Below are 20,230 nucleotides of genomic sequence, written 5' to 3' on the forward strand. Positions count from 1 at the left end.
GTAAAACAAGTTAAAGGATGATTTAAGAGAATAAGGGGGAGTTGGGTGTAGCGTGCATTGTGAAGGTGTATAAAATGTATAGCTTGAACACTGCTTTTTGCGCTCTTTGAACTCAATCCATTTAGGAAGGGTCTAAGAGGCCATGCTTGCAACCGCTTTTCTTTTTTTTATTCTCATGTTTTTCTCCAATAAATCTTTGATTTTGTTAACCAGACTTGTCTTGGATTTGTGAGTATAAAATTTTGGGAATTTTAAATCTCACAATCTGATCAAACACTAATAGTAATAACACAATACAAATGGTTCTGAATTGTTTAAAGCGTCCCAACGTTAAGATGCATGAGATGTGCGGCTATATCATTTTTTTACAGAAATACAGTAATTCACGTCTATGGCTGCCGGTTTCTTCCACATGCATTCAAGATATTGGATTCTCCCGGGCCGGCTAAAGGTTTGCGGGCGGAGGCGCATCGGAGGCGCCGCGCACATTGCGCAGGTGAAGGAGCGTGTCTTTACCACCCGTTTCCCTGACCCTGGTGACCATAGGCAGTGTATGGGATTCAGTTCTGTTTTTGGAAGAAACCAACGATATAGAGAGGGTGGACTGCGTCAATGCACGGATCACGGGCAGCCGCCGTTCATTTTTCTTCTAGCTGCCGAGCCTGCTTCCTCCGCACTCCACGTTCCGTGGCCGTTCCTCTTCCGCAGCGGCGCAGCTTCCCGCCCCATCGGCTTGCTGGAGCGTTGGTCCAGTCCAACGGCTCCTGGGCAACAGAATGGACAAGATGGCGGCGGCGCGCGGTCTTTAGGGCCCTTCTGAAGGCGACTTCCCGCACTGGACTGCGGGCGATGTCGGACTCGGAGTCGGAGGAAGAAGGCGCCAACAGGCAGCTCAAGTTCGTGCTGTTGGGCGATGGCGCCTCCGGCAAGGTTAGTCCAGAGAGCGAGGAGGCTGCGGGCCCCCGGGGGCGTATCGAAGACTTCCCAAACAAGGCCTCAGCGCCCGGGGTGGTTTTGCGAGTCGGGGGCGGACTCTCCCAGGATTCTTCCCCCCCGGGACTGCTCGGAGGCCCCGCGTTGATTGCATAGGGGACCCCCACCTTCTGGGGGGGGCGATTGTATTGTGGCGCAGGAATTAGTCTGGGAGGAAAGGGAAAAGGCTAATCTCATAAACATTTTGGAGGGACGATTAAATTAATCTGTTTGGAAAGGATGTTCATGATCAAGTGTTCCCCCTCTCCTAATGAAATTAGGGAACCGTTTCCTTCTTAAATGGTGTAATGTAATTCCAACATATATGCTCAATGAGAGCTAAACCTGTGATGTAAATGCTGTTCTAATTTATTTTGCAATAAAATAGCTTTTTCAGTGCCTTGAATTAACGTTATTATTCTGGATTAGAAATCTGTGAATAGAGAGATGTTGCAAGTTATTCCTTGAAATGAATAAAACGTCGACATAACAACAATACAGCATTGTTGGCTTTATTTTCCTGACACTGCTTCAAGTATCTGCTTAATAGGATTTCCCTGATTTATAAGTGTGCCAATTGTTGTAAGGGTTGTTTTGTCTGGCCACAGAAGGTGCTTTGAGGTAGAATAGTAGAGGTCTATTGCCATAGTCACCAATGAAGGAGCCTGACCTTAGTGGGCACATACAGCTGTGAAGTCCGGCCAGATCTATCCGGCTCGCACGAACCGGTAACACCGGCAGTGGGAGGCTCCATCCACCTGCTGGGTCATCATTACGTCTCACTTTTGACCTGCTGCGCATGCGCAGAAGATACTGCGCATGCGTAAAAGAGGTGCACATGCTAACATTCCCGAACCAGTAGTGAAGGTAAGTGCATTTCACCGCTGATTGGTTGTGAGATAAGTCCGTTTTGACCAACATTCCAATTTGGCTTTTCTATCACCATAACAGAGAACCCTTGTTATTAGGCAATATAAAAGCACCATCAATAAAGCATGGTATAGCATATTTGAATTCTTTATCACAACCATTTCAACAGTTTTCATAATTTCAATAATAAAAGTCTTTGTATATCAATATGGAATATACACAAATAAATGACTACGGAATGGGACAACTCACCATGGCCATCTTGCTGTGGCCAACTTGCCGTGGTCAATCCACATGGGATAACTCAATGCAATAAATATTATCCGCCACTGTTTCTTCAACATTATTTCCATTGACAAAAATGGAAATAAAATAGTGGTGGATAACATTTACTGAATTGAATTATCCCACATGGATTGTTCCGTGGCAAGATGGCTATGGCAAGATGGCTGCAGCGAATTGGTTATGGCGAGTTGTCCTAGACCCCATGGCTAGTACCAAACCCTAAACCTAGCTGGGCATATCTCCAAGAGGGAAATACTCCCATCTAGTGTCATCCAGTCTTAGTGATGCACACCAGATCATCTTATTCCTCCATTACAAATGAGGGGACCCTTTTTAATAAACCTCGTATTCATCAAGAGCAGCCAAAGGCCTGTGCCTCCAAAGGTCTGCTATTCAGCATCTGGTGTGAACTTAGAACCCCAGAACATACCACTGTTATTAAGTATCAGGAGCATCTTCACCTATAAAGGCCTGCCCTATGGATCCTGTTCCTTCCCCTACCCATCGCTACCTGGTTTGATTCTCTCACTCTAAACCAGGGCTGTTAAACTCCCAGCTAGATGCGTCACGTTCTGGCTATGTCCATGCCTGTTTAGCAAAGGGGGAAAAAGTCATGTGACACTGCCGTGACGATGTGAGTTTGACACCCCTACTCCAAACTATGAGGTGGTCCTCTATTCCCAACCCTGACCTCCCTTCTTCCTGCACTGTCAACCCTGTCATTCTGTCAGTCATACCGACTCACTTCAAACATTCAATGGATAGGTGGGAGGATGAATACTCCTGTGGCACTTTAGCTGTAGCTCTCTGTGCCGTTGGGAGTCCTCACTCTCTGCAACCCTTCCCACACTCAAAAGTGTCCCCCCTCGACATGCTGGTCTTTCCAACTGCTCATCTGGGAAGGGGACCACATTCACACACACACCCTGTCCATTGCATCCGGGCAAGAGGGTAACATACATAAAACAGCCAACCATGTTCTCACCTTAGGGGTCAATCCAATGTCACCTTGGGATCCTTGAACTCCTGTGTGCGCTCCCCCCCCCCCCATTGCCAAAGTTGTTCCCTGTCAGTCCTAGAGGTTGTTTCCACCAGTGTCTGGCCACATCCTTCATGTTATTGCTTTAAACTGTTCAGTGCTTATTTTATCTGTACTTAGTTCTTTTCTATAAGACAGCTAGAACACCACTCTTTCTAGGGAAGTAGTTCCTGAATATATTCTTTTTGTACGAATATTTTTTCTCTCTAATTTTGTTTATGAAGGATTTTACTCTAATAATTCCCTCTTCCTTTAGTCTCATTTGCTTATACTACAGGTCTGTAAATGATAGAATAGAATAAAATAGAATTCTATAGAATTCCTTGTGTGATTGGACACACAAAGAATTTGTCTTTCGTGCGTATGCTCTCAGTGTACCCTTCCTTTCCCAACCATCCATTTAGGAAGGATTAGATCTAAAAAGTCTTATTTATGAATAGTTTCTATTCCATGACTAGATCTGAATCTGAATAAAAGATCCAAAATCTGCCTCCTGGGATGTTTTGCAGTTGATGCCAGACCACAGCCTTTACAACTATCTCTAAAAGGGAATTGTACTTGATGAACGTGGCCAGATCTAGGCAAAGTTTCTTTCAGGCCAGGTGGTATCATTCCCTCTCCAAACTTTGCATGTGTCCTTGATCCAACTGATCACATCCATCCACCTGAAGGTAAGGCATGGATTTTATTTATGAAGAGGATGTGCTCATTTCTCCCCATATTTTACACATTTCCTGAGACATCCCAGGATGAAATAAATCCCAAATAGCAGAATTTTGTACCTCAATATAAATGCTGCCCACTCAGTCCTGAGCATATTTGAGCAGTTTTGTTGGCAAAACATCCAAAAGCCTTACAGCAGATTGTGGGTCGATCTTTCTGATCCTTGCTACCTCTCAAAGGAACAGGTCACTCTAACCAAAATGCTAGGACACAGTCCTGCCAGTACAGTGAGGGCAGAAAAGTTGGTCCTTTGTTTCTACTCAATGAAAATGAAACTTTCTTTCGCCCTTATTTTGTTTTGAAAAACACTTGGATCTTTTACTCTTTAATACTTGGGAAATATTTTTTTCCACTTCAGATTTCTAGATCTCTCTTATTGTCATAACAACTCAGGTTCTCTTTCATATTGGTTAAGCATGTGTATTCATTATTAAACAAATTTATATATTGCCCATCTCTTTGATAAAATCTATAGATTTTATATTCTATAAAATACATACAAAAGTCCAGATTAAAACACAATGTTAAAAAGACAAAATTAAAAGAATGGACAAACACCCTCAAGCTGCCATCCATCCCCAGGATTGCATATCACTCTTGGATCCCTATGCCAGTTGACAGAAGGCCAGAAGGATGGGGGCTGGATGTTCCGTAGGATGGGGGCAACAGCAGAAAAATGTCTTTCTGGACCTCCTAAGTCAAAATTCTTTTGCTGACGGTCTGTAAAATGCCCTTTCTAACTGACCAGGTGGGATGGCATTACTTACTTTTTATTATCAGAATATTACATTAGTATTAATTTTTATTAATTTTAAAAATAATTGATTTATTAAAATATTATATTTTGAGAATAAGGTTAAATCTTGCTGGCACACTAATTTTTTTAATTTTGCTATGTTTAACTGATTATTTGAAATCAATTTATGGGCTCTTTTTACAAACTACCTGGAAGTATCCTAGTGTTCATATTGTGTGTCTATTCTGCTCTGGATTAATTGGGTTTATGTTGCTTGAAGCAGATGCTGACAAAGCAAAGGATAGCAATAGCAATAAGCATTTAAAATTATATACTATTCCTTAGTGCTTTACAGTGCTCCCTGAGTGGTTTACAATGTCAGCATTTGCCCCCAAGAACCTAGGTCCTCATTTTACTGACCTCAGCAGGATGGAAGGCTGAGTCAAGCTCAAGCCCTGTCAGGATCAAACTCGAGGCTGTGGGCACAGTTAGCCTGCAGTACTGCATTCTAACCACTGCACTATCAGGGCTCATTGAATTCTTGCAAAACTATTAAATTCTGCATTATAAGTTCAGATAATTAAAAATCCTGTAATTCCAATTTTCTCCATTTCCCCAACTTTTGCATTTCAGTCTTTCATTAATAGTACCATGTAAGTTTCAGAAAGTGCATTTTACACCGTTTGTAATTTGTCATAGAATTCTTCAGTGTTGTCCTGCTCCCACTCCCAAGCACACATACCACGGAGGGGTTTATTGAGGCTTTCAAGCCCCCCAAAAGTCTTCCCCAGGGAATCCTGGTCCAGAATCCCAGTCCAATGACAAGAGTCCCAAGTTAGTTCTGAAATGATTCCCTCATGAATTCACAAAGCTGGAGCAGTCCACATGACAAGGAAAAAGTAGAGTTAAGCAACCTTCCCAAGTCCACTGTCAAGTTCCAAGGCAAGGCAAATCTGAAAGTAGGTCTAAGAGTCATGGTACGAATCTAGGGTCTAAGTCCACAGTCTGGATCAGGAAAATCAACGAAAAAACTGGCAAATGGTAGGCACCCAAAATGGACACATTGTTCCCAGCATAGTTTCCCTCCTCTTGCTGCGCTAAATAACTATTGTCCGGTGCAGCCCATCAAGAGGGGTGAGGCTGCCGCCTTGTGAGTAGCCAAGATGAGAGCCTTTGTTCCTGTCTCTTCTCTGCTCTGCATACTCTTGGATCAGGCAGAGAAGGCAGTTCCTCACCCGTGCTGGTCAGCTGCAGCTATGTGCTCTGTCCGCCCGAGGCCTACAGCTGTATCTCAACTGTCCTATGCTCATCCAACTGCTCATCTACTTGCTCCCCCTGCGACCGCGCCACCACACTTGGTCTTGCTGATCCCAGCTCTAGGTCACTGGCTGCCTCCAGGTGTGCTGTACCTCCCCCCTGACGTGCCTGGGATTGGCTCATCCTCCAAGCTGGTGCACGGAGAGGCATTTGGGGAAGCATCCGAGGAGGCCATCATCACAAGTGTTTCCTCCATTTCATTTGGAGTAAGAGTGTGCACTTGGATATCATCTAATTTGAATAGACAGGATTATCTTTTATTGGGTTAATTAGTTATATCCTTTCTGAGTATTAGTGCTATTCCATTCTTTCATATCCCAACTTCTGAATATAAGCATTTAAAATCATTTCCTGTTTCAGCCTACTTAAACATTCAGTTTAGTATACCGTACTTTTTGGAGTATAAGACACACTCTTTTCCCCCCTAAAGGAAGGTGGAAATGTTGGTGCGTTTTATGCACCAAATACAGCTATTTTTGGCCTCCCAAAACCCTGCCCTGTGCATCCTGTTTTTCCCCAAAACAGGCCTGTTTTTTGCAAAAATGGGGTGTGCAGAGGATTTGAGAGGCCTGCAGAGTGCTCCTGGGGGTGGGGGAGGACAAAAATACGATGCTTGGGGGGTTTGGGAGGCCAAAAGTGAGCCTGTTTATTGCAAAAATGGGGTTTTTGCCCTCCCCAGCCCCCAGGAGCACTCTGTAGGCTTCCCAAACACTGCACGCCCCGTTTATGCGAACAGGCCTGTTTTTGGCCTCCCAAATCCCTTGTGTCACATTCTTGCCCTCCCCAGCCCCCAGGAGCACTCTGCAGACCTCCCAAACCCACTGCAGGCCCCGTTTTTGCAAAAAATGGGGCCTACAGAGGGTTTGGGAGGCCCGCAGAGTGCTCTTGGGGGCCGGGGAGGATAAAAACTTTTTTTTCTTCAAAATCTTGGTGCGTCTTATACTCCGGTGCGTCTTATAGTCTGAAAAATATGATACTTCATTTCATATTTTATTATTTTAAGGTCATACTTCCTATATTGGTTCATACTTCCTGCTTTCCATATTTTTATTTTTCATTTTTTTTCTCATTGATATTCTGTAAGGCAGCAAGAAGCAACAGAATAATATATCTCAACATTCAGTGATAGGTTACATAATATTTAATTTATAAATAGAAGAGTTATTCACATGATTTTTATAATCTTTCTAGTAAATAAAAAATTTGAGAATCTGAGATACCAGTTAAATTTTATCATTAAATGTTTCAATAACAGCACTTGACTACAAGTAGTCTTCAATATATGACTGTAATGGAACCTGCCCATTATGGTTGCAAGTTGTGATGGTTGTTAAGCAAGATGGCCTTGATTAACTAACTATCTCATCCCTGCTCTCTCTGATGCAGTCATTAAATAACTGTACATTGTCATTAAAGGGAGCACAAGGTGTCTTGAATGAGGGAGACTTGGGGAGGCCTGCCACTCACCTGGGTCCAAAAAAGAGGCAGACAAGCAACAAAAATTTTGCAAAGCCAAAAATACCCAGCAAGGGGGAAGAGCCCAGTTAGATTAGGGCCCAGACCATGCTGGAGTGGCTTCCAAATAACCTATATGCTTGGTTGTGCAAAGCCCTGATGGGTTTCTCATCAAGGAGGAAGCTTAGTGATTCATCCACTGGTGGAATTTTTGCCATGCTTGTGGGCTAGACCTCTGTGCTGATCAGCTAGCAATCAGGAGTCTGCAGGACTCTGCTGGGTCTTGCTACGCTTTGAGGAAGTAAGGCCCGTGCATGTGAAGACAGCAGCTCCAGGATGAGTGTCTCAAAACATTTCCCATGCTTTTTTTATTTTATTTTATTTTATTTTATTTTATTTTATTTTATTTTATTTTATTTTATTTTATTTTATTTTATTTTATTTGTTTTGTTTTGTTTTGTTTTGTTTTGTTTTGTTTTGTTTTGTTTTGTTTTATTATTTTATTTTATTATTTTATTTTATTTTATTTTATTTTATTTTATTTATTTTATTATTTTATTATTTTATTTTATTTTATTTTATTTTATTTTATTTTATTTTATTTTATTTTATTTTATTTTATTTTATTTTATTTTATTTTATTTTATTATTTTTTCAATTTTTATCCTGCCCTTCTCCTAGTGGACTCAGGGTGGTGCACAGCCAGAACTAAAACACATACCAATACAAAATTTAAAATTTTTAAAAGAATTATATGACTTTGGCCCAAAATTTAAAACATTCAAACTAAAACCCATTGACAATTTAAAAAGCTAAAAAAAAGGGGGGGTGTTTTTAGGGCACGGCAAAAGACCCGGAGATCCGATATCCTTCGTATCTCCGGGGGCAAATCGTTCCAGAGGACAGGAGCTGCCACAGAGAAGGCCCTCCTCCTGGGGGTTGCCAGCTGACATTGCCTGGCTGACGGCACCCTGAGGAGTCCCTCTCTGTGGGAGCGTACTGGTTGGTGGGAGGCTATCGGCGGCAGAAGGCGGTCCCGCAAATAACCAGGTCCTATGTCATGGAGCGCTTTAAAGGTGACCAACACCTTGAAGCGCACCCGGAAGACCACTGGAAGCCAATGCAGCTCATGCAGGAGAGGTGTCACATGGGAGCACCCCCTCGCTATAATAATCCCCCGCAAGGCTGCATTCTGCACCAGCTGGAGCCTCCGGGTGCTCCTCAAGGGGAGCCCCATGTAGAGAGCATTGCAGTAGTCCAGGCAGGAAGTGACGAGTGGCTGAGTGACTGTGCGTAAGGAGTCCCGATCCAGAAATGGACGCAACTGGCGAATCAGGCGAACCTGATAAAAAGCCCCCCTGGCCACGGCCGTCATATGCTCTTCTAAAGACAGCCGTCCATCCAGGAGGACGCCCAAGTTGCGAGCCCTGTCCGTGGGGGCCAATAACTTGCCCCCAATAGCCAGCGATGGCACCAGCTGGCTATATCGGGACGCCGGAAGCTACAGCCACTCGGTCTTGGGAAGGTTGAGTCGAAGCCTGTTACTCCCCATCCACATCCGCACGCCCTCCAGGCACTGGGACATCATTTCAAGGGCATTGTTGGGATGGCCTGGGGTGGAGATGTACAGCTGTACAGAGTATCATCCACCCCAAAGCCATGGATGATCTCACCCAGTGGCTTCACATAAATGTTGAACAGAAGGGGCGAGAGGACCGACCCCTGTGGCACCCCACAAACAAGGCACCTTGGGGTCGACCTCTGCCCCCCTGCCAACACCGACTGCGACCGGAGAGATAGGAGGAGAACCACCGCAAAATGGTGCCCCCCACTCCCAACCCCTCCAACCGGCGCAGCAGGATACCATGGTCGATGGTATCAAAAGCCGCTGAGAAATCTAACAGGACCAGGATAGAGGAGCAACCCCTATCCCGAGCCCTCCAGAGATCATCCACCAACGCGACCAATGCCATTTCCATGCTGTGCCCAGGCCTGAAGCTGGACTGGAGCAGATCCAGATAGACAGCTTCATCCAGGTACCCAGGAAGCTGTCGCACCACCACACTCTCAACAACCTTCGCCAAGAAGGGAAGGTTGGAGACCGGACGGTAGTTAGTCAAAACAGCCGGATCCAGAGCAGGCTTCTTGAGGAGGGGCCTCACCACCGCCTCTTTCAAGACAGATGGAAAGATACCCTCACTCAAGGAAGCGTTGATAATCCCCTGGAGCCAGCCTCGCGTAACCCCCCGGGAGGCCAGCACTAACCAGGAGGGACACGGGTCCAATAAACATGTGGTCACGTTCAGCTGCCCCAGTATCCTGTCCACGTCCTCGGGAGCAACAGGGTCGAACTCCTCCCAAATGGCAGTCTCAAGACCGGCACCCATCATCCCGTCTGTACCTACCCAGTCAGAGACCAAGCCTTCCCGAATCTGAGTGATTTTATCGTGCAGATACTGGACAAAATCCTCAGCACGACCCTGCAACCCTGCTTTACCCCCTCTCTGCCACAAACCCATATTTTTTCAATAAAGAAAACAGTCTCTCCACACAATCAAAAGCTTAAAAGATACCTAATCAACTTATTGAAAAGGAAGATAATGTTGATTTTATAAAAAATGAATTATACTTAGCAATTTTCTGATAGGACTAGATACTTCTTTTTGGAGTAAAACATGATTGATCAGAATGAATAATTTCCCCTATAACTAATATGATTGGCTTAAATTATAAATGATATAATTTAAATATGTAATTATATAAATCATAAAATAGTTTAGTAAATAATTATCAAGATTAAAAGAGATGGGTATGTAAGAAGAAACTTCTAACATGCCTTTTTACCTGGTTTGGGAATTAGAACAGTGCCAGGATAAGGGGAGACAATTTTCCTGATATAGTGCATGGCTTAATGTCAAAAATTCTAGTATAAGAATATCCAAATAGAATTTGGCTGCTAACTCATCAGGGTCTGGAGATTTTCCATTGTTAATGCCTTAAAAATATATTCAACTTTCGATTGTGAAATCTCAAGTATTCAAGTATTGAGCATCCATTAAAAATAATTATGGGCAATTCAGTGTGTTGAGATGTTAGTTGATTTTTTTTTCTCTTGAAGGTTTTCAGAATGTATAACACCTACAAAATTTATACTAATATTTTTAGCATTAGTGATAATGTGATTTCCAGTATTTGTTATTCCATTATATATCTTTCACTTTTTAAAACTTATTTGCCAGTAAACTTGAATATTATTGTCAGATTTCTGTATTTTTGTTTTAAGAATAAAATGGGTTGATATTTGGTGAATTTCTAAAATACCAAACTCTCTCTCTCTCTCTCTCTCCCTCTCTCTCTCCTTCCTTCCTTCCTTCCTTCCTTCCTTCCTTCCTTCCTTCCTTCCTTCCTTCCTTCCTTCTTAATAATCCTTATTTCTCTCTTCCTTCTTAATAATCCTTATTTCTCTCTTCCTTATTAATAATCCTTCCTTATTAATAATCCTTATAAGGAATGATCCTTATTTCTCTCACTTCTTCCTGCTCATATTTTGATTGGAAATCTTGTAAACCTAGGAATTCTTTCAGTACTGACACTTTCAATGAATAAGTGTCTTTACCCTTGTCTGTTTATCATCAGCTCCAGATCTGTTTGTGAAAGTTCAGTGTCTGTCCAGTATGTTCTGACCTTTGGCATCCACAGTTGTTTCAGCTGTTTCCATGAGGTGTTCTTGATCATACAGTGCTGCTTTCCAAGTTTGATTGGAAGTTTGTTGTGTTGATTTGATTCGCTTTCTTCATATCTGCTATGTCCCACCTGCCCTCCTTCCCATTTGCTCATACTAGCAAGGGTGACCTTAGCTCATCCCATCATCATTGAGCCCTCCCAGCTAGTCTGAGCAGAGATCCACCAAGAAAGAATTTTTTATTAGTAAAATTCAAAAGTAAAACTTTACTGAAGAAGAAAGTCTGAGCTCCTTTTCTAATGGTAGAAAAGTGAAGAGTAAGTAATTACCAATGGTATATTCCTTAGCTTGGGTGCAACTCAGGATGTGTTATTACTTGTAAACTTCACCTCCATTTTGATCATTAGGCACCTGCATATGCAAATTGGAAAAAAAAATATGTATTTGGAATTATGTATTTGGAATGGCTTGCCAAATGATAATGTAATTTGGTTTTGTAATAACACATCAGATAATTTTTTTTCTGTGTGGTATGCATGGGTTTATTTCTGGATGTATATATCAAACAACTTATGTGTACATATATTTTGAATACAAATTCAAAATAGATACACTTGGAAATATTTTACTGTGGGTAGGTGAAACTCTGAAGACAAAAAGAAGCCTGAAGAAAACTATGCGAAGAGAGTGATTGTAGGTCAGTTACTTAAATGAAGGGCAGGAATAGAAATAATGGTGTGATTCATTGTTTTAGGAACTCTAGAGCTAGTTCAGTCTAGTATTGAAGGCACTAGTTTAGAAACCAGAATGCTAGGAGGTCTAGTCCCACTTTAGGCATGGAAAACACATGGGTGACTTGGGCCTAGTTACTCTCTCTAAATCCAATTTACCTCACAGGGTTGTTATTACGGGGAAAATATAAGGAGTATTAGGTATGTTCACTGCTTTCAATTTATAATAAAGGTGGGATTTTTAGATTTAAAATAAAATAAAATAAATACCTTTTGACCTGAAAGTGAGATACAGTTAAAATTTAGTCCAACTCCATGTTGTTTTCAGGGAGTTCCTTTTTTAAAAGGAAAGAATGGTGAGAAGGATTGTTGGGATACTATTGCTGAAAGTGATTTAACCTTTTTTCAGCAATAGCATTTGTTGTTTTCTTTCATGTTTCACAGGCAGTGTTTAAAAGAATGAAGAACAGGTATGCATGCCCCTTTCTTCCTTATTCCACTTACCCAGTACATTTAAGTCAAGTAGCCAGAGCTTCAGGAGGTGGCAATTCCTTTGTGTAATGTTCTGAATTGCAATATTTTTTATTTATTGTTAGTATTTAGTTAATTGACTAGTTAATATTTGATGTGATAAAGTTTTTGCAGTATTACAAAATTGCTTTATTATTACCGTAAGTAAAAGAAATAAAATATTAGAAATAATAGAGTTTAAATTTAGATTTTTTTGTTCATTGCTTCTGAATTAGATATAATTTTCTTTTTAGACCTCTTTAGCTACTCGTTTTGTACACGATACTTTTGGAAAGCAATACAAGCAAACCATAGGACTTGACTTCTTTTTGAAAAGAATAACACTCCCAGGTAAGATGAAATTAGAATACACTATATAAAAAACAAGAGTAAGAGTAAAGTGTTCAGGAAAGCATAAGAAAAATTAATACTTTAGGAATGTGAACAAAACTTTGATGGAATAAGGATTCCTACCTTGGGCTGGGAGTTGGACTAGAAGACCTCCAAGGTCTCCTCCAGCCCTATTATTCTATGATTCCACTAACAAGGTTCATTGCTAAATAAATTTGTATTGTTGCACTATTTTATATTTTGCACATACTATTTGAGATTATTATATCTTTGATTTGGACGATGAATATGTAAATTCAGGAAAAGTAGAACTTGACCCTTTTGGACGTATTAGATTCTGATATGTGAATGGTTTCTTATGCTAGGCTACATGAAATTGCTGGTATTTAATAGACCCCCAGACAGTCATGAAAATACAATTTTGAACATTCAAAATCTCCAATTTCATGGTGCAAAGGAACTATTTTAGATGCCAGTTGTATCATGCTGCAAGGAAAATGTAAAGAATTAATTCAGAAAGGTGGGCAAGATCTTAAAAGTTTGTTTCTGAAAAATTTGGCAGTGGGAAAGAAGTCCATTTGTAATTCACTTCGCATGCATAAAACTCTAGATGTAGTTTATAATGCTTTAACAAACTGAAATGAAAAGAAAAATTCTTGCAGTCTCACGTGAAATTTTTGCTGTTATTATTGTGGGTGTTAGTATAAAACAAACAAAGCACAGCTGAATTAATAATGCATAGGCTTGTACTTTTCTCACCTTAGTAAAATGAAGATGGTCTCTTCTGAACAATAAATTAAATTAGAGCATCAGTAATTAAGTCTTGAAAATATTTTAGATTTTTTTTTAAAAAAACTATCAGATGTACAAGTTTGTCCAGGCTTAAATAATTACCCAAATTAATGCTGGGACCTAGTTATTCACATTTTTTGGGGGTAGACCAAGAGTCTTGGTAGTACAGTGGTCTAAAGCACCCTGTTATTAAGACCAGCTGCCTGCAATTACTGCAGGTTCGAATCTCGCCAGGCTCAAGGTTGACTCAGCCTTCCATCCTTTCTAAGGTAGGTAAATTGAGGACCCAGTTGTGGGGGCAATAAGGTGACTTCGTATAAATATACAAAAGGATGAAGGCTATTGCTTAGCGCATTGTAAGCCGCTCTGAGTCTCCGGAGAAGGGCGGCATATAAATCAAATTAAAAAAAAAATATCATTGCATTGAATTCTATGTTTGAATGGTTATTTCTCTGTGAACAGAATAGACTAATCAAAGGATATTAGCCTTGTCCTTCTAGAACTAGGGTGTCAAACTGGCAGCCCATGGGCCGGATGCGTCACATGCAGACCACATCCACCCCGGCTCCGTGAAGGGAAAAATGTCCCAATATGTCAGGTGGCGACAACGTGCCGAGTTTGACAGGTAGTCCTCTACTTACGACAACTGAGCCCAAAATTTATGTCGCTAAATGAGAAGTTTGTGAAGTGAGTTTTGCCCCATTTTATGACTTTTCTTGCCACATTTGTTAAGTGAATCTGCAGTTGTAAATTAGTAACACTGTTGTTAAGTGAATCTGTCTTTTCCATTTTTCAGAAGGTCACATAGGTGATCACATCCTGGGACACTACAGCCTTCATAAATATGAACCAGTTGTCAAGCTTCTGAATGTAAATCATATGACTACGGGGATGCAATGGTCATAAGTGTGAAAAATGGTCACAAGTAACTTTTTTCAGTGCCGTTGTAACTTCAAATGGTCACTAAATGAACTGTTGTAAGTTGAGGACTACCTGTATAAATATTCATAATATTTATAGAGGTACTAGCAAATGAAAAGTCTAGCTTGTATGTAACATAGACTTTTCATTTGCTAATATTCTGTTCATAGAGAAATAACCAAACAGAATTCAATACCATTGCAATGAATCTATTTATGGTCTCCCACCCTCAAAAATGTTTACGTTCTCTTGTATATAACATAAAATGGAAAAGTGAATTTTGATGTGTTTGAAACATTGCAGGCCATTTCACAACTAGAAAATGAGAAAGCATTTCATGTTCAGTTACTAGATTTGTTTTTCTCCCAAATTCTGTAAGTGTAATTGGTAGATGTTCAATTATTATTTCTCTAGAATATTTCACAAACTTTGATTGATATTCAGCTTTACAGCTATGCAAGCATCAATTTTGGAAGATTGAATCTTTTTATGGTTCAGTTTAAAATGTACTATATGGAAAAATGTGTCAGCTATTTATTTAGAGTTATGGTGTATTTAATAACAGCTTGATATTTTGAGTCTTTAGTTTGAGTTTATTATTTTATCATAAATGTTGATTCTATTTTTCTATTCTATAAATGTTTTCTATTTTCTTCATTTTAATCTCTGCTCATTGGGTTGAATTCAGGTTATATTTGGTAGCTGGTGGGTTTGGGGTTTTTTTGGACATTATTGAATTTAGTGAATGAAACACGACTCAAAAATAGGTTCGTAAGAGCACATTTATTCATTGTTAAATCTGGTTGAAATTAGTGAGATTTATTTAAGAAACTAATCTACCCTCAAGTTAAGAAAAGCTTCCCCAACTCTTTTTAGTGGTGAATGCATTTGGAATTTACCCCTCTCCAGATGCACACAATCCATATAAAATATGAAGGAGCACAATCCACATAAAATATAGAGAAGAAGGAATGGAAGTAGTAAAGTAGTAGTAGTAAAGTAGTAAAACATATATGTTCTTAGGCAAAAGACAGTGAAACAGTAAAACAAAACGAGAAACCAGTGATTTCACACGAAAACAAAATATAGAAAAAAACTTAGAATCCAGGCATTCAGCAAGGAGAAGAAAATTCCCTTTGCTTCTATCTTTCTCCAACAGTTCTAGATGGTTGCTGGTTTTTATTTTTTGGCAGGGGTAATATGGAGAGAAATCACACAATTAATTTCAAAGTGAAATTCAGACTGCTGCTGCAGCCTGACATTCTGTTGTTTAGGAATTCTTTTAGGGCTTTGCAATACACCAAGAGATAAATAGATAAGAAATTGGCAATGTTGAGATTTTCCTAGATAGATGAGTCCGAAAGGAGAAGGGCGGTATAGAAATTTGAATAATAAATAAATAAATAAATAAGATTAAATAGAAAGGAATTTGGCCAAATTGTTTCAAGGGTAGGTCTTGGAATTAGCTTTTTGGCGCTGTTGGGATAGGATCAATGATTTTTATTTCATTCCTGGAGCTGCTGCTTATTGAGTAGATTTTGCCTTGGCTAAAAGTAAAAAACGCAAGATGATAAGGAATTATCAGTGAAAGGGAGAATTAGCAAAATTGACTGAATCAAATTATTTTCTGCAAATAGGAGATACATTACTTAACACACACTTCATGGTCAAATGCTGTGCAGAAAAGGATCTCTGAACTGGTATTCTTGTATTTAGGATTGGAGTGTAAATTTGCGTGTATGTATATATTATTTAAATATTTCATAAAATAATTTAGCTGTTATATTTAATTAATCATGGTAAATCAAATTACTTAAAGCAAAAATAAAAGCAACTGCTAACAACTACATTCATGTAATTTCTTGGCAATGTTACTGGAGTGGTATACCTCTCCTTTTTGGACAACCATTTTGCAAGTTTCCCCATGAATGCCAGCTAGGTTGACCTGCTCCTGGGATCAGACAGGATTTCCTGGAAGACTGCTAAGATGTAACATGCAAAATTAAGCACATTATAAATTAAAGAAATAATTTTAGCTAAAGTAATCTATTTTAAATTGAGTATGTCTTTTAATATTTAGTATTAAACAATAACACCAGGGTGGACAATATATACAAATTAACTGAATTTTCTTTGTTTAAAATAATTGTATGTTGTAGCATTAGTGTATACCTGTAGTGCAGTGTACCCCAGATATAGTCATAGTTCAGATTTCTGGGCTTAAAATAATGCTGATACTCAGAGGTTTTACAAATATAACTCATTAAGAGTAAGTTAAAATACTTGAAGGAAAATTGCACCTATAACCCAGTGAGCAGGATTTTACTGTGAGGGGGTTTAAAAGTCTTCAGCAAAAGAAATGAACAAAAGTGGTTTTAATTCTGTCTTAATGATATAGAACTTAACTAAGGTTAATTAGCACACTTGTATACTTTTAGAGGGTTATTGAATCCTACTACTGGTAGTGACCAAAAACTTTTGGGTATTTGCCCTGCATTCTTGATAAACTCAGCTTCACACTTGGTTGAATGTTATTTGCTATGTAGTACAACAAAATGAAAGTTCCAGCAACTTTTAAAAATAGATACTACAATAGTTCACTGTGAATTTTTAATTGTAAAATTCTTTAAAATGTAAGTTATTAAAATATTTAGTCTTATGTTATACTTCAATGGCTTTTACTTGTATCTGGGGCTTAATTTTGGAAGCCAAAACATTTGTGTGAATTATTGCTATTATGTCCCAAATAAGTTAATCAGCTTCTGATAAAAAAAATACAGAAAAGCATACCTGAAGATGCATATTCTTTTTTATAAATTTGGGGATGGGGAAAAGCCACAATCAAAATAGATTGTGTGTCATGCAGTTATCAGAGCCATTAATGCTTCTTTGGAGTCATTTCCACAGATTTATTTATTTAGCACCCTTGTCTGCTACCCATGGGGAAATGTTGTTTGCAAAGACCCATTGGCATGAATGTCTGCATGCCTTACATCAGAAATGTTGTAAGGTAATATATTTACTTAGAGACATGGTTGAAATATTGATGATTTCGTATACCAGCTAAAGCTATCTTTTTAACTAGGCATTTAGCAATATTAAAATTAACCCATTTTCTTCAGCAGCTAGAAATGTAGGGATCATTTGTCTGGCAATGGTCTCGAAGGATTAAATTGTTTCCTTGCAGCAATTTTATAGAAAGATTAACAAGCCAAGTTGCTTATTGTGAACTGTCTTTTTTCGTTAGTTCCACTAAAGATGCAGCTGCAATTAGAAAAAATATGAGCTTAATTAAAATATTAACATCAAAATGAGAAGTTTATTATACAAATAATATTGGATAGTTCAAATAAATGTCTTATTTTTTGAAAATTTGCAAAGGTGAATGAAATAAAATCACTGTTTTTTATAAGTCTAATAAATTAGTAGGTTTTATTATGCATTTGTGTTAGATACAATTCAATCTCAAAAGTCATTTTCTTCATGTAACAAAAATTCTCCTTTGAGGGTGGTATATTCAACAGCAAGACTATAATGCTATTGAAATATGTGTCTGATTGGGGCTTTTGAGGGGAGTGGACTGGTGTAGATCAGTATAATGGGGGGAAAATACTACTTTGTTTAAATTCCACCTATTTTAGGTTGTTTTAGGTTATTCAGTATGAAAGATACAAACAGTAGTGGTGTGCAAAACATTTCAAATATAGTGCCTTTGGAAGCTAGTTATGGGCACATTTTGTACCTGGAACAGTTCCAAAATGACAGAAAGATATTCAAATGCTTCTGGTAATGCTGTTCCAAATTTGAAATAGAGAGGGGAGGAAAGGAGGGAGAGAGAATGAGAATCTGAAGATTCTATAGCATAGTTGATTTTTAACTACTATAAAAGGCAGCCAAAATTAAACTTCACTGATTTCAGCTTAAATTAATTTTCAAAAATAATTGAGAAAATAATACATTTAAATGTGTGTGTGTGTGGATCATGTTGTTTGATCAAGTATAAATACTTATCAACATAATGGTGAAATTCCAAAGAAAAGTTTCTGTGTAACTTTTTTTCTCTTAATATAAAAAAGCTTTTCTTTTTCATTGTTAAAAATACTTCAATAGGAAAAAAATGCTGTGGAGAAAAGTGAAAAAAGGTTCTCTTGATAATATGCACAGTTATATCTATTTTTCTAATTGCATTACTAACAAAGGGAAAGTTTTTTACCCACAAGGAATATTTCCTGGATGGCTATTAACAAATGGTGAAAATAATAATTTGTGACACAGTAACTCGCAAAATTACATTATATTTTGTTTATAGGCTTGAATCCAAAATCTACTTTATGCCTGCCTATTTGATGTTTTATTTTTTTGTTTTTAAAGCACTGCAAGAAAAAAAAATGATATGGCTGAGGATGAGTGTAAATTGCCATCCAGTCAGGGATCCCCCCATAGCCAATGAATTGTTAGGCAGGCTGAATCCTTCCTGGAACCCCCAGTGCATTTATCGCTGTGCCATTGGCAAAGGGTGAATATGCTCCATGCACTGTTGTTTTTTTGTTTGTATGGCATACCATGCCTTTAATCATATTATCATCTTAAGAGGTGGGATTTCTTTAAGATGAAGTAGTTAACAGTTTTAGAGCACTTATTTTATGCCTTCAATAATTAAAAAAACCTAAACGTAGCGGCTAATCCATTTTTTTGCCCAGTTTAAATGGCCCTAATCATTTGGGAATAACAGAATATAGTCTTCTGTGGATATTGTGCTGACCCTGCCCTTCAGACTGCCACCAGATGCAGTGAGAAGGAAGCAGGGATGCTGAGAAGGGTCACTGCATCTGGTGGCAGTCTGAAGGGCTTTGCTGTAGAATGCAAAAAGTTCCCCCTCTCCCGCAATCTTTTCATCCTTTGGGAAATTAATAAAGATACTGCTACTTGCCTTGGCATCTTAAGTAGCTCATCTTTTAAACTAATAAACTAGTTCTGTGATGCAACATAGGTTTGATAATTTGGGTTACTAAGACTGCAACACTGTAGTTTTCTTTGGAAGTAAGTAACATTGATTTCATGGGGGATTATGTCTGAGTAGATATATGTCAGGACAGCACTACCAGAGTTTTTCATCTTGAGCAAAATTTTATATTTCATTTTATAACATTTAAAATGTTTTAAATATAATTTTGTATTTCAATATTTTATTTTAGTCACATGGCTTAGAAAACATTAGCTGGGCAGCCAAATAAATCTGCATTTCAAATTACCATTCTGTGTAAAGACAATTTGTCAGTGTATTATGTACACTGCTGCTTAAAAAACAAGAGAAGCCCAGTGAAATCCAATTTTTTTTCCTACTGGTTCTGTGGGCATGGCAGGAGAAGGATATTGCAAAATCTCCATTCCCACCCCACTCTGGGGCCAGCCAGAGGTGGTATTTGCCAGTTCTCCAAACTACTCAAAATTTCTGCTACCGGTTCTCCAGAACTTGTTAGAACCTGCTGGATTTCACCCCTGGAGAAGCCTCTTAATGAATTTCAGCATTCTTTGAAATTTGATATATTAAAGCCAACCATGGGTTGTGTGCAGTAAAAAACTTACCTTTTTTTACTTACCTTTTCTTACTTACCTTTTACAAGACAAATAAATTAGTGATGAACGCATTTTATATCGGTATATTGTATAGTGTTTCAATACTGAATTTCTATTTGATTCTGTAACTCAGCTATGCCTTATACATCAGCTTTTTGTTTCCCCTTCCCCCTTTTCAGGAAATATAAATGTTACTCTTCATGTATGGGATATCGGAGGCCAAACAATAGGAAGCAAGATGCTAGACAAATATATCTATGGTGCACAGG

The 20,230-nt window shown here is 38.8% G+C and overlaps 1 protein-coding gene across 7 annotated transcripts in view; it reads left to right on the top strand.

Annotated features, from left to right (window-relative positions):
- Positions 1-304: 304 nt before the first annotated feature.
- RAB28 (RAB28, member RAS oncogene family) overlaps positions 305-20,230 on the top strand; it is a 402,891-nt gene continuing 382,965 nt past the window's right edge. The window contains exons 1-3 of one of the 7 annotated variants that reach the window (XM_087875225.1): positions 305-930; positions 12,575-12,671; positions 20,141-20,229. In XM_087875225.1, the coding sequence (XP_087731351.1) occupies positions 613-930; positions 12,575-12,671; positions 20,141-20,229 (504 nt within the window). In that variant the 5' untranslated portion in view covers positions 305-612. The remainder of the gene's footprint in view (positions 931-12,574; positions 12,672-20,140; position 20,230) is intronic. The other 6 variants (XM_034408870.3, XM_034408872.3, XM_087875223.1 and 3 more) reach the window with 6 other exon arrangements.

Source organism: Pantherophis guttatus, chromosome 8 (assembly GCF_059756535.1).
Source record: "Pantherophis guttatus breed Tessera chromosome 8, ASM5975653v1, whole genome shotgun sequence".
Taxonomy (NCBI): Eukaryota; Metazoa; Chordata; class Lepidosauria; order Squamata; family Colubridae; genus Pantherophis; species Pantherophis guttatus.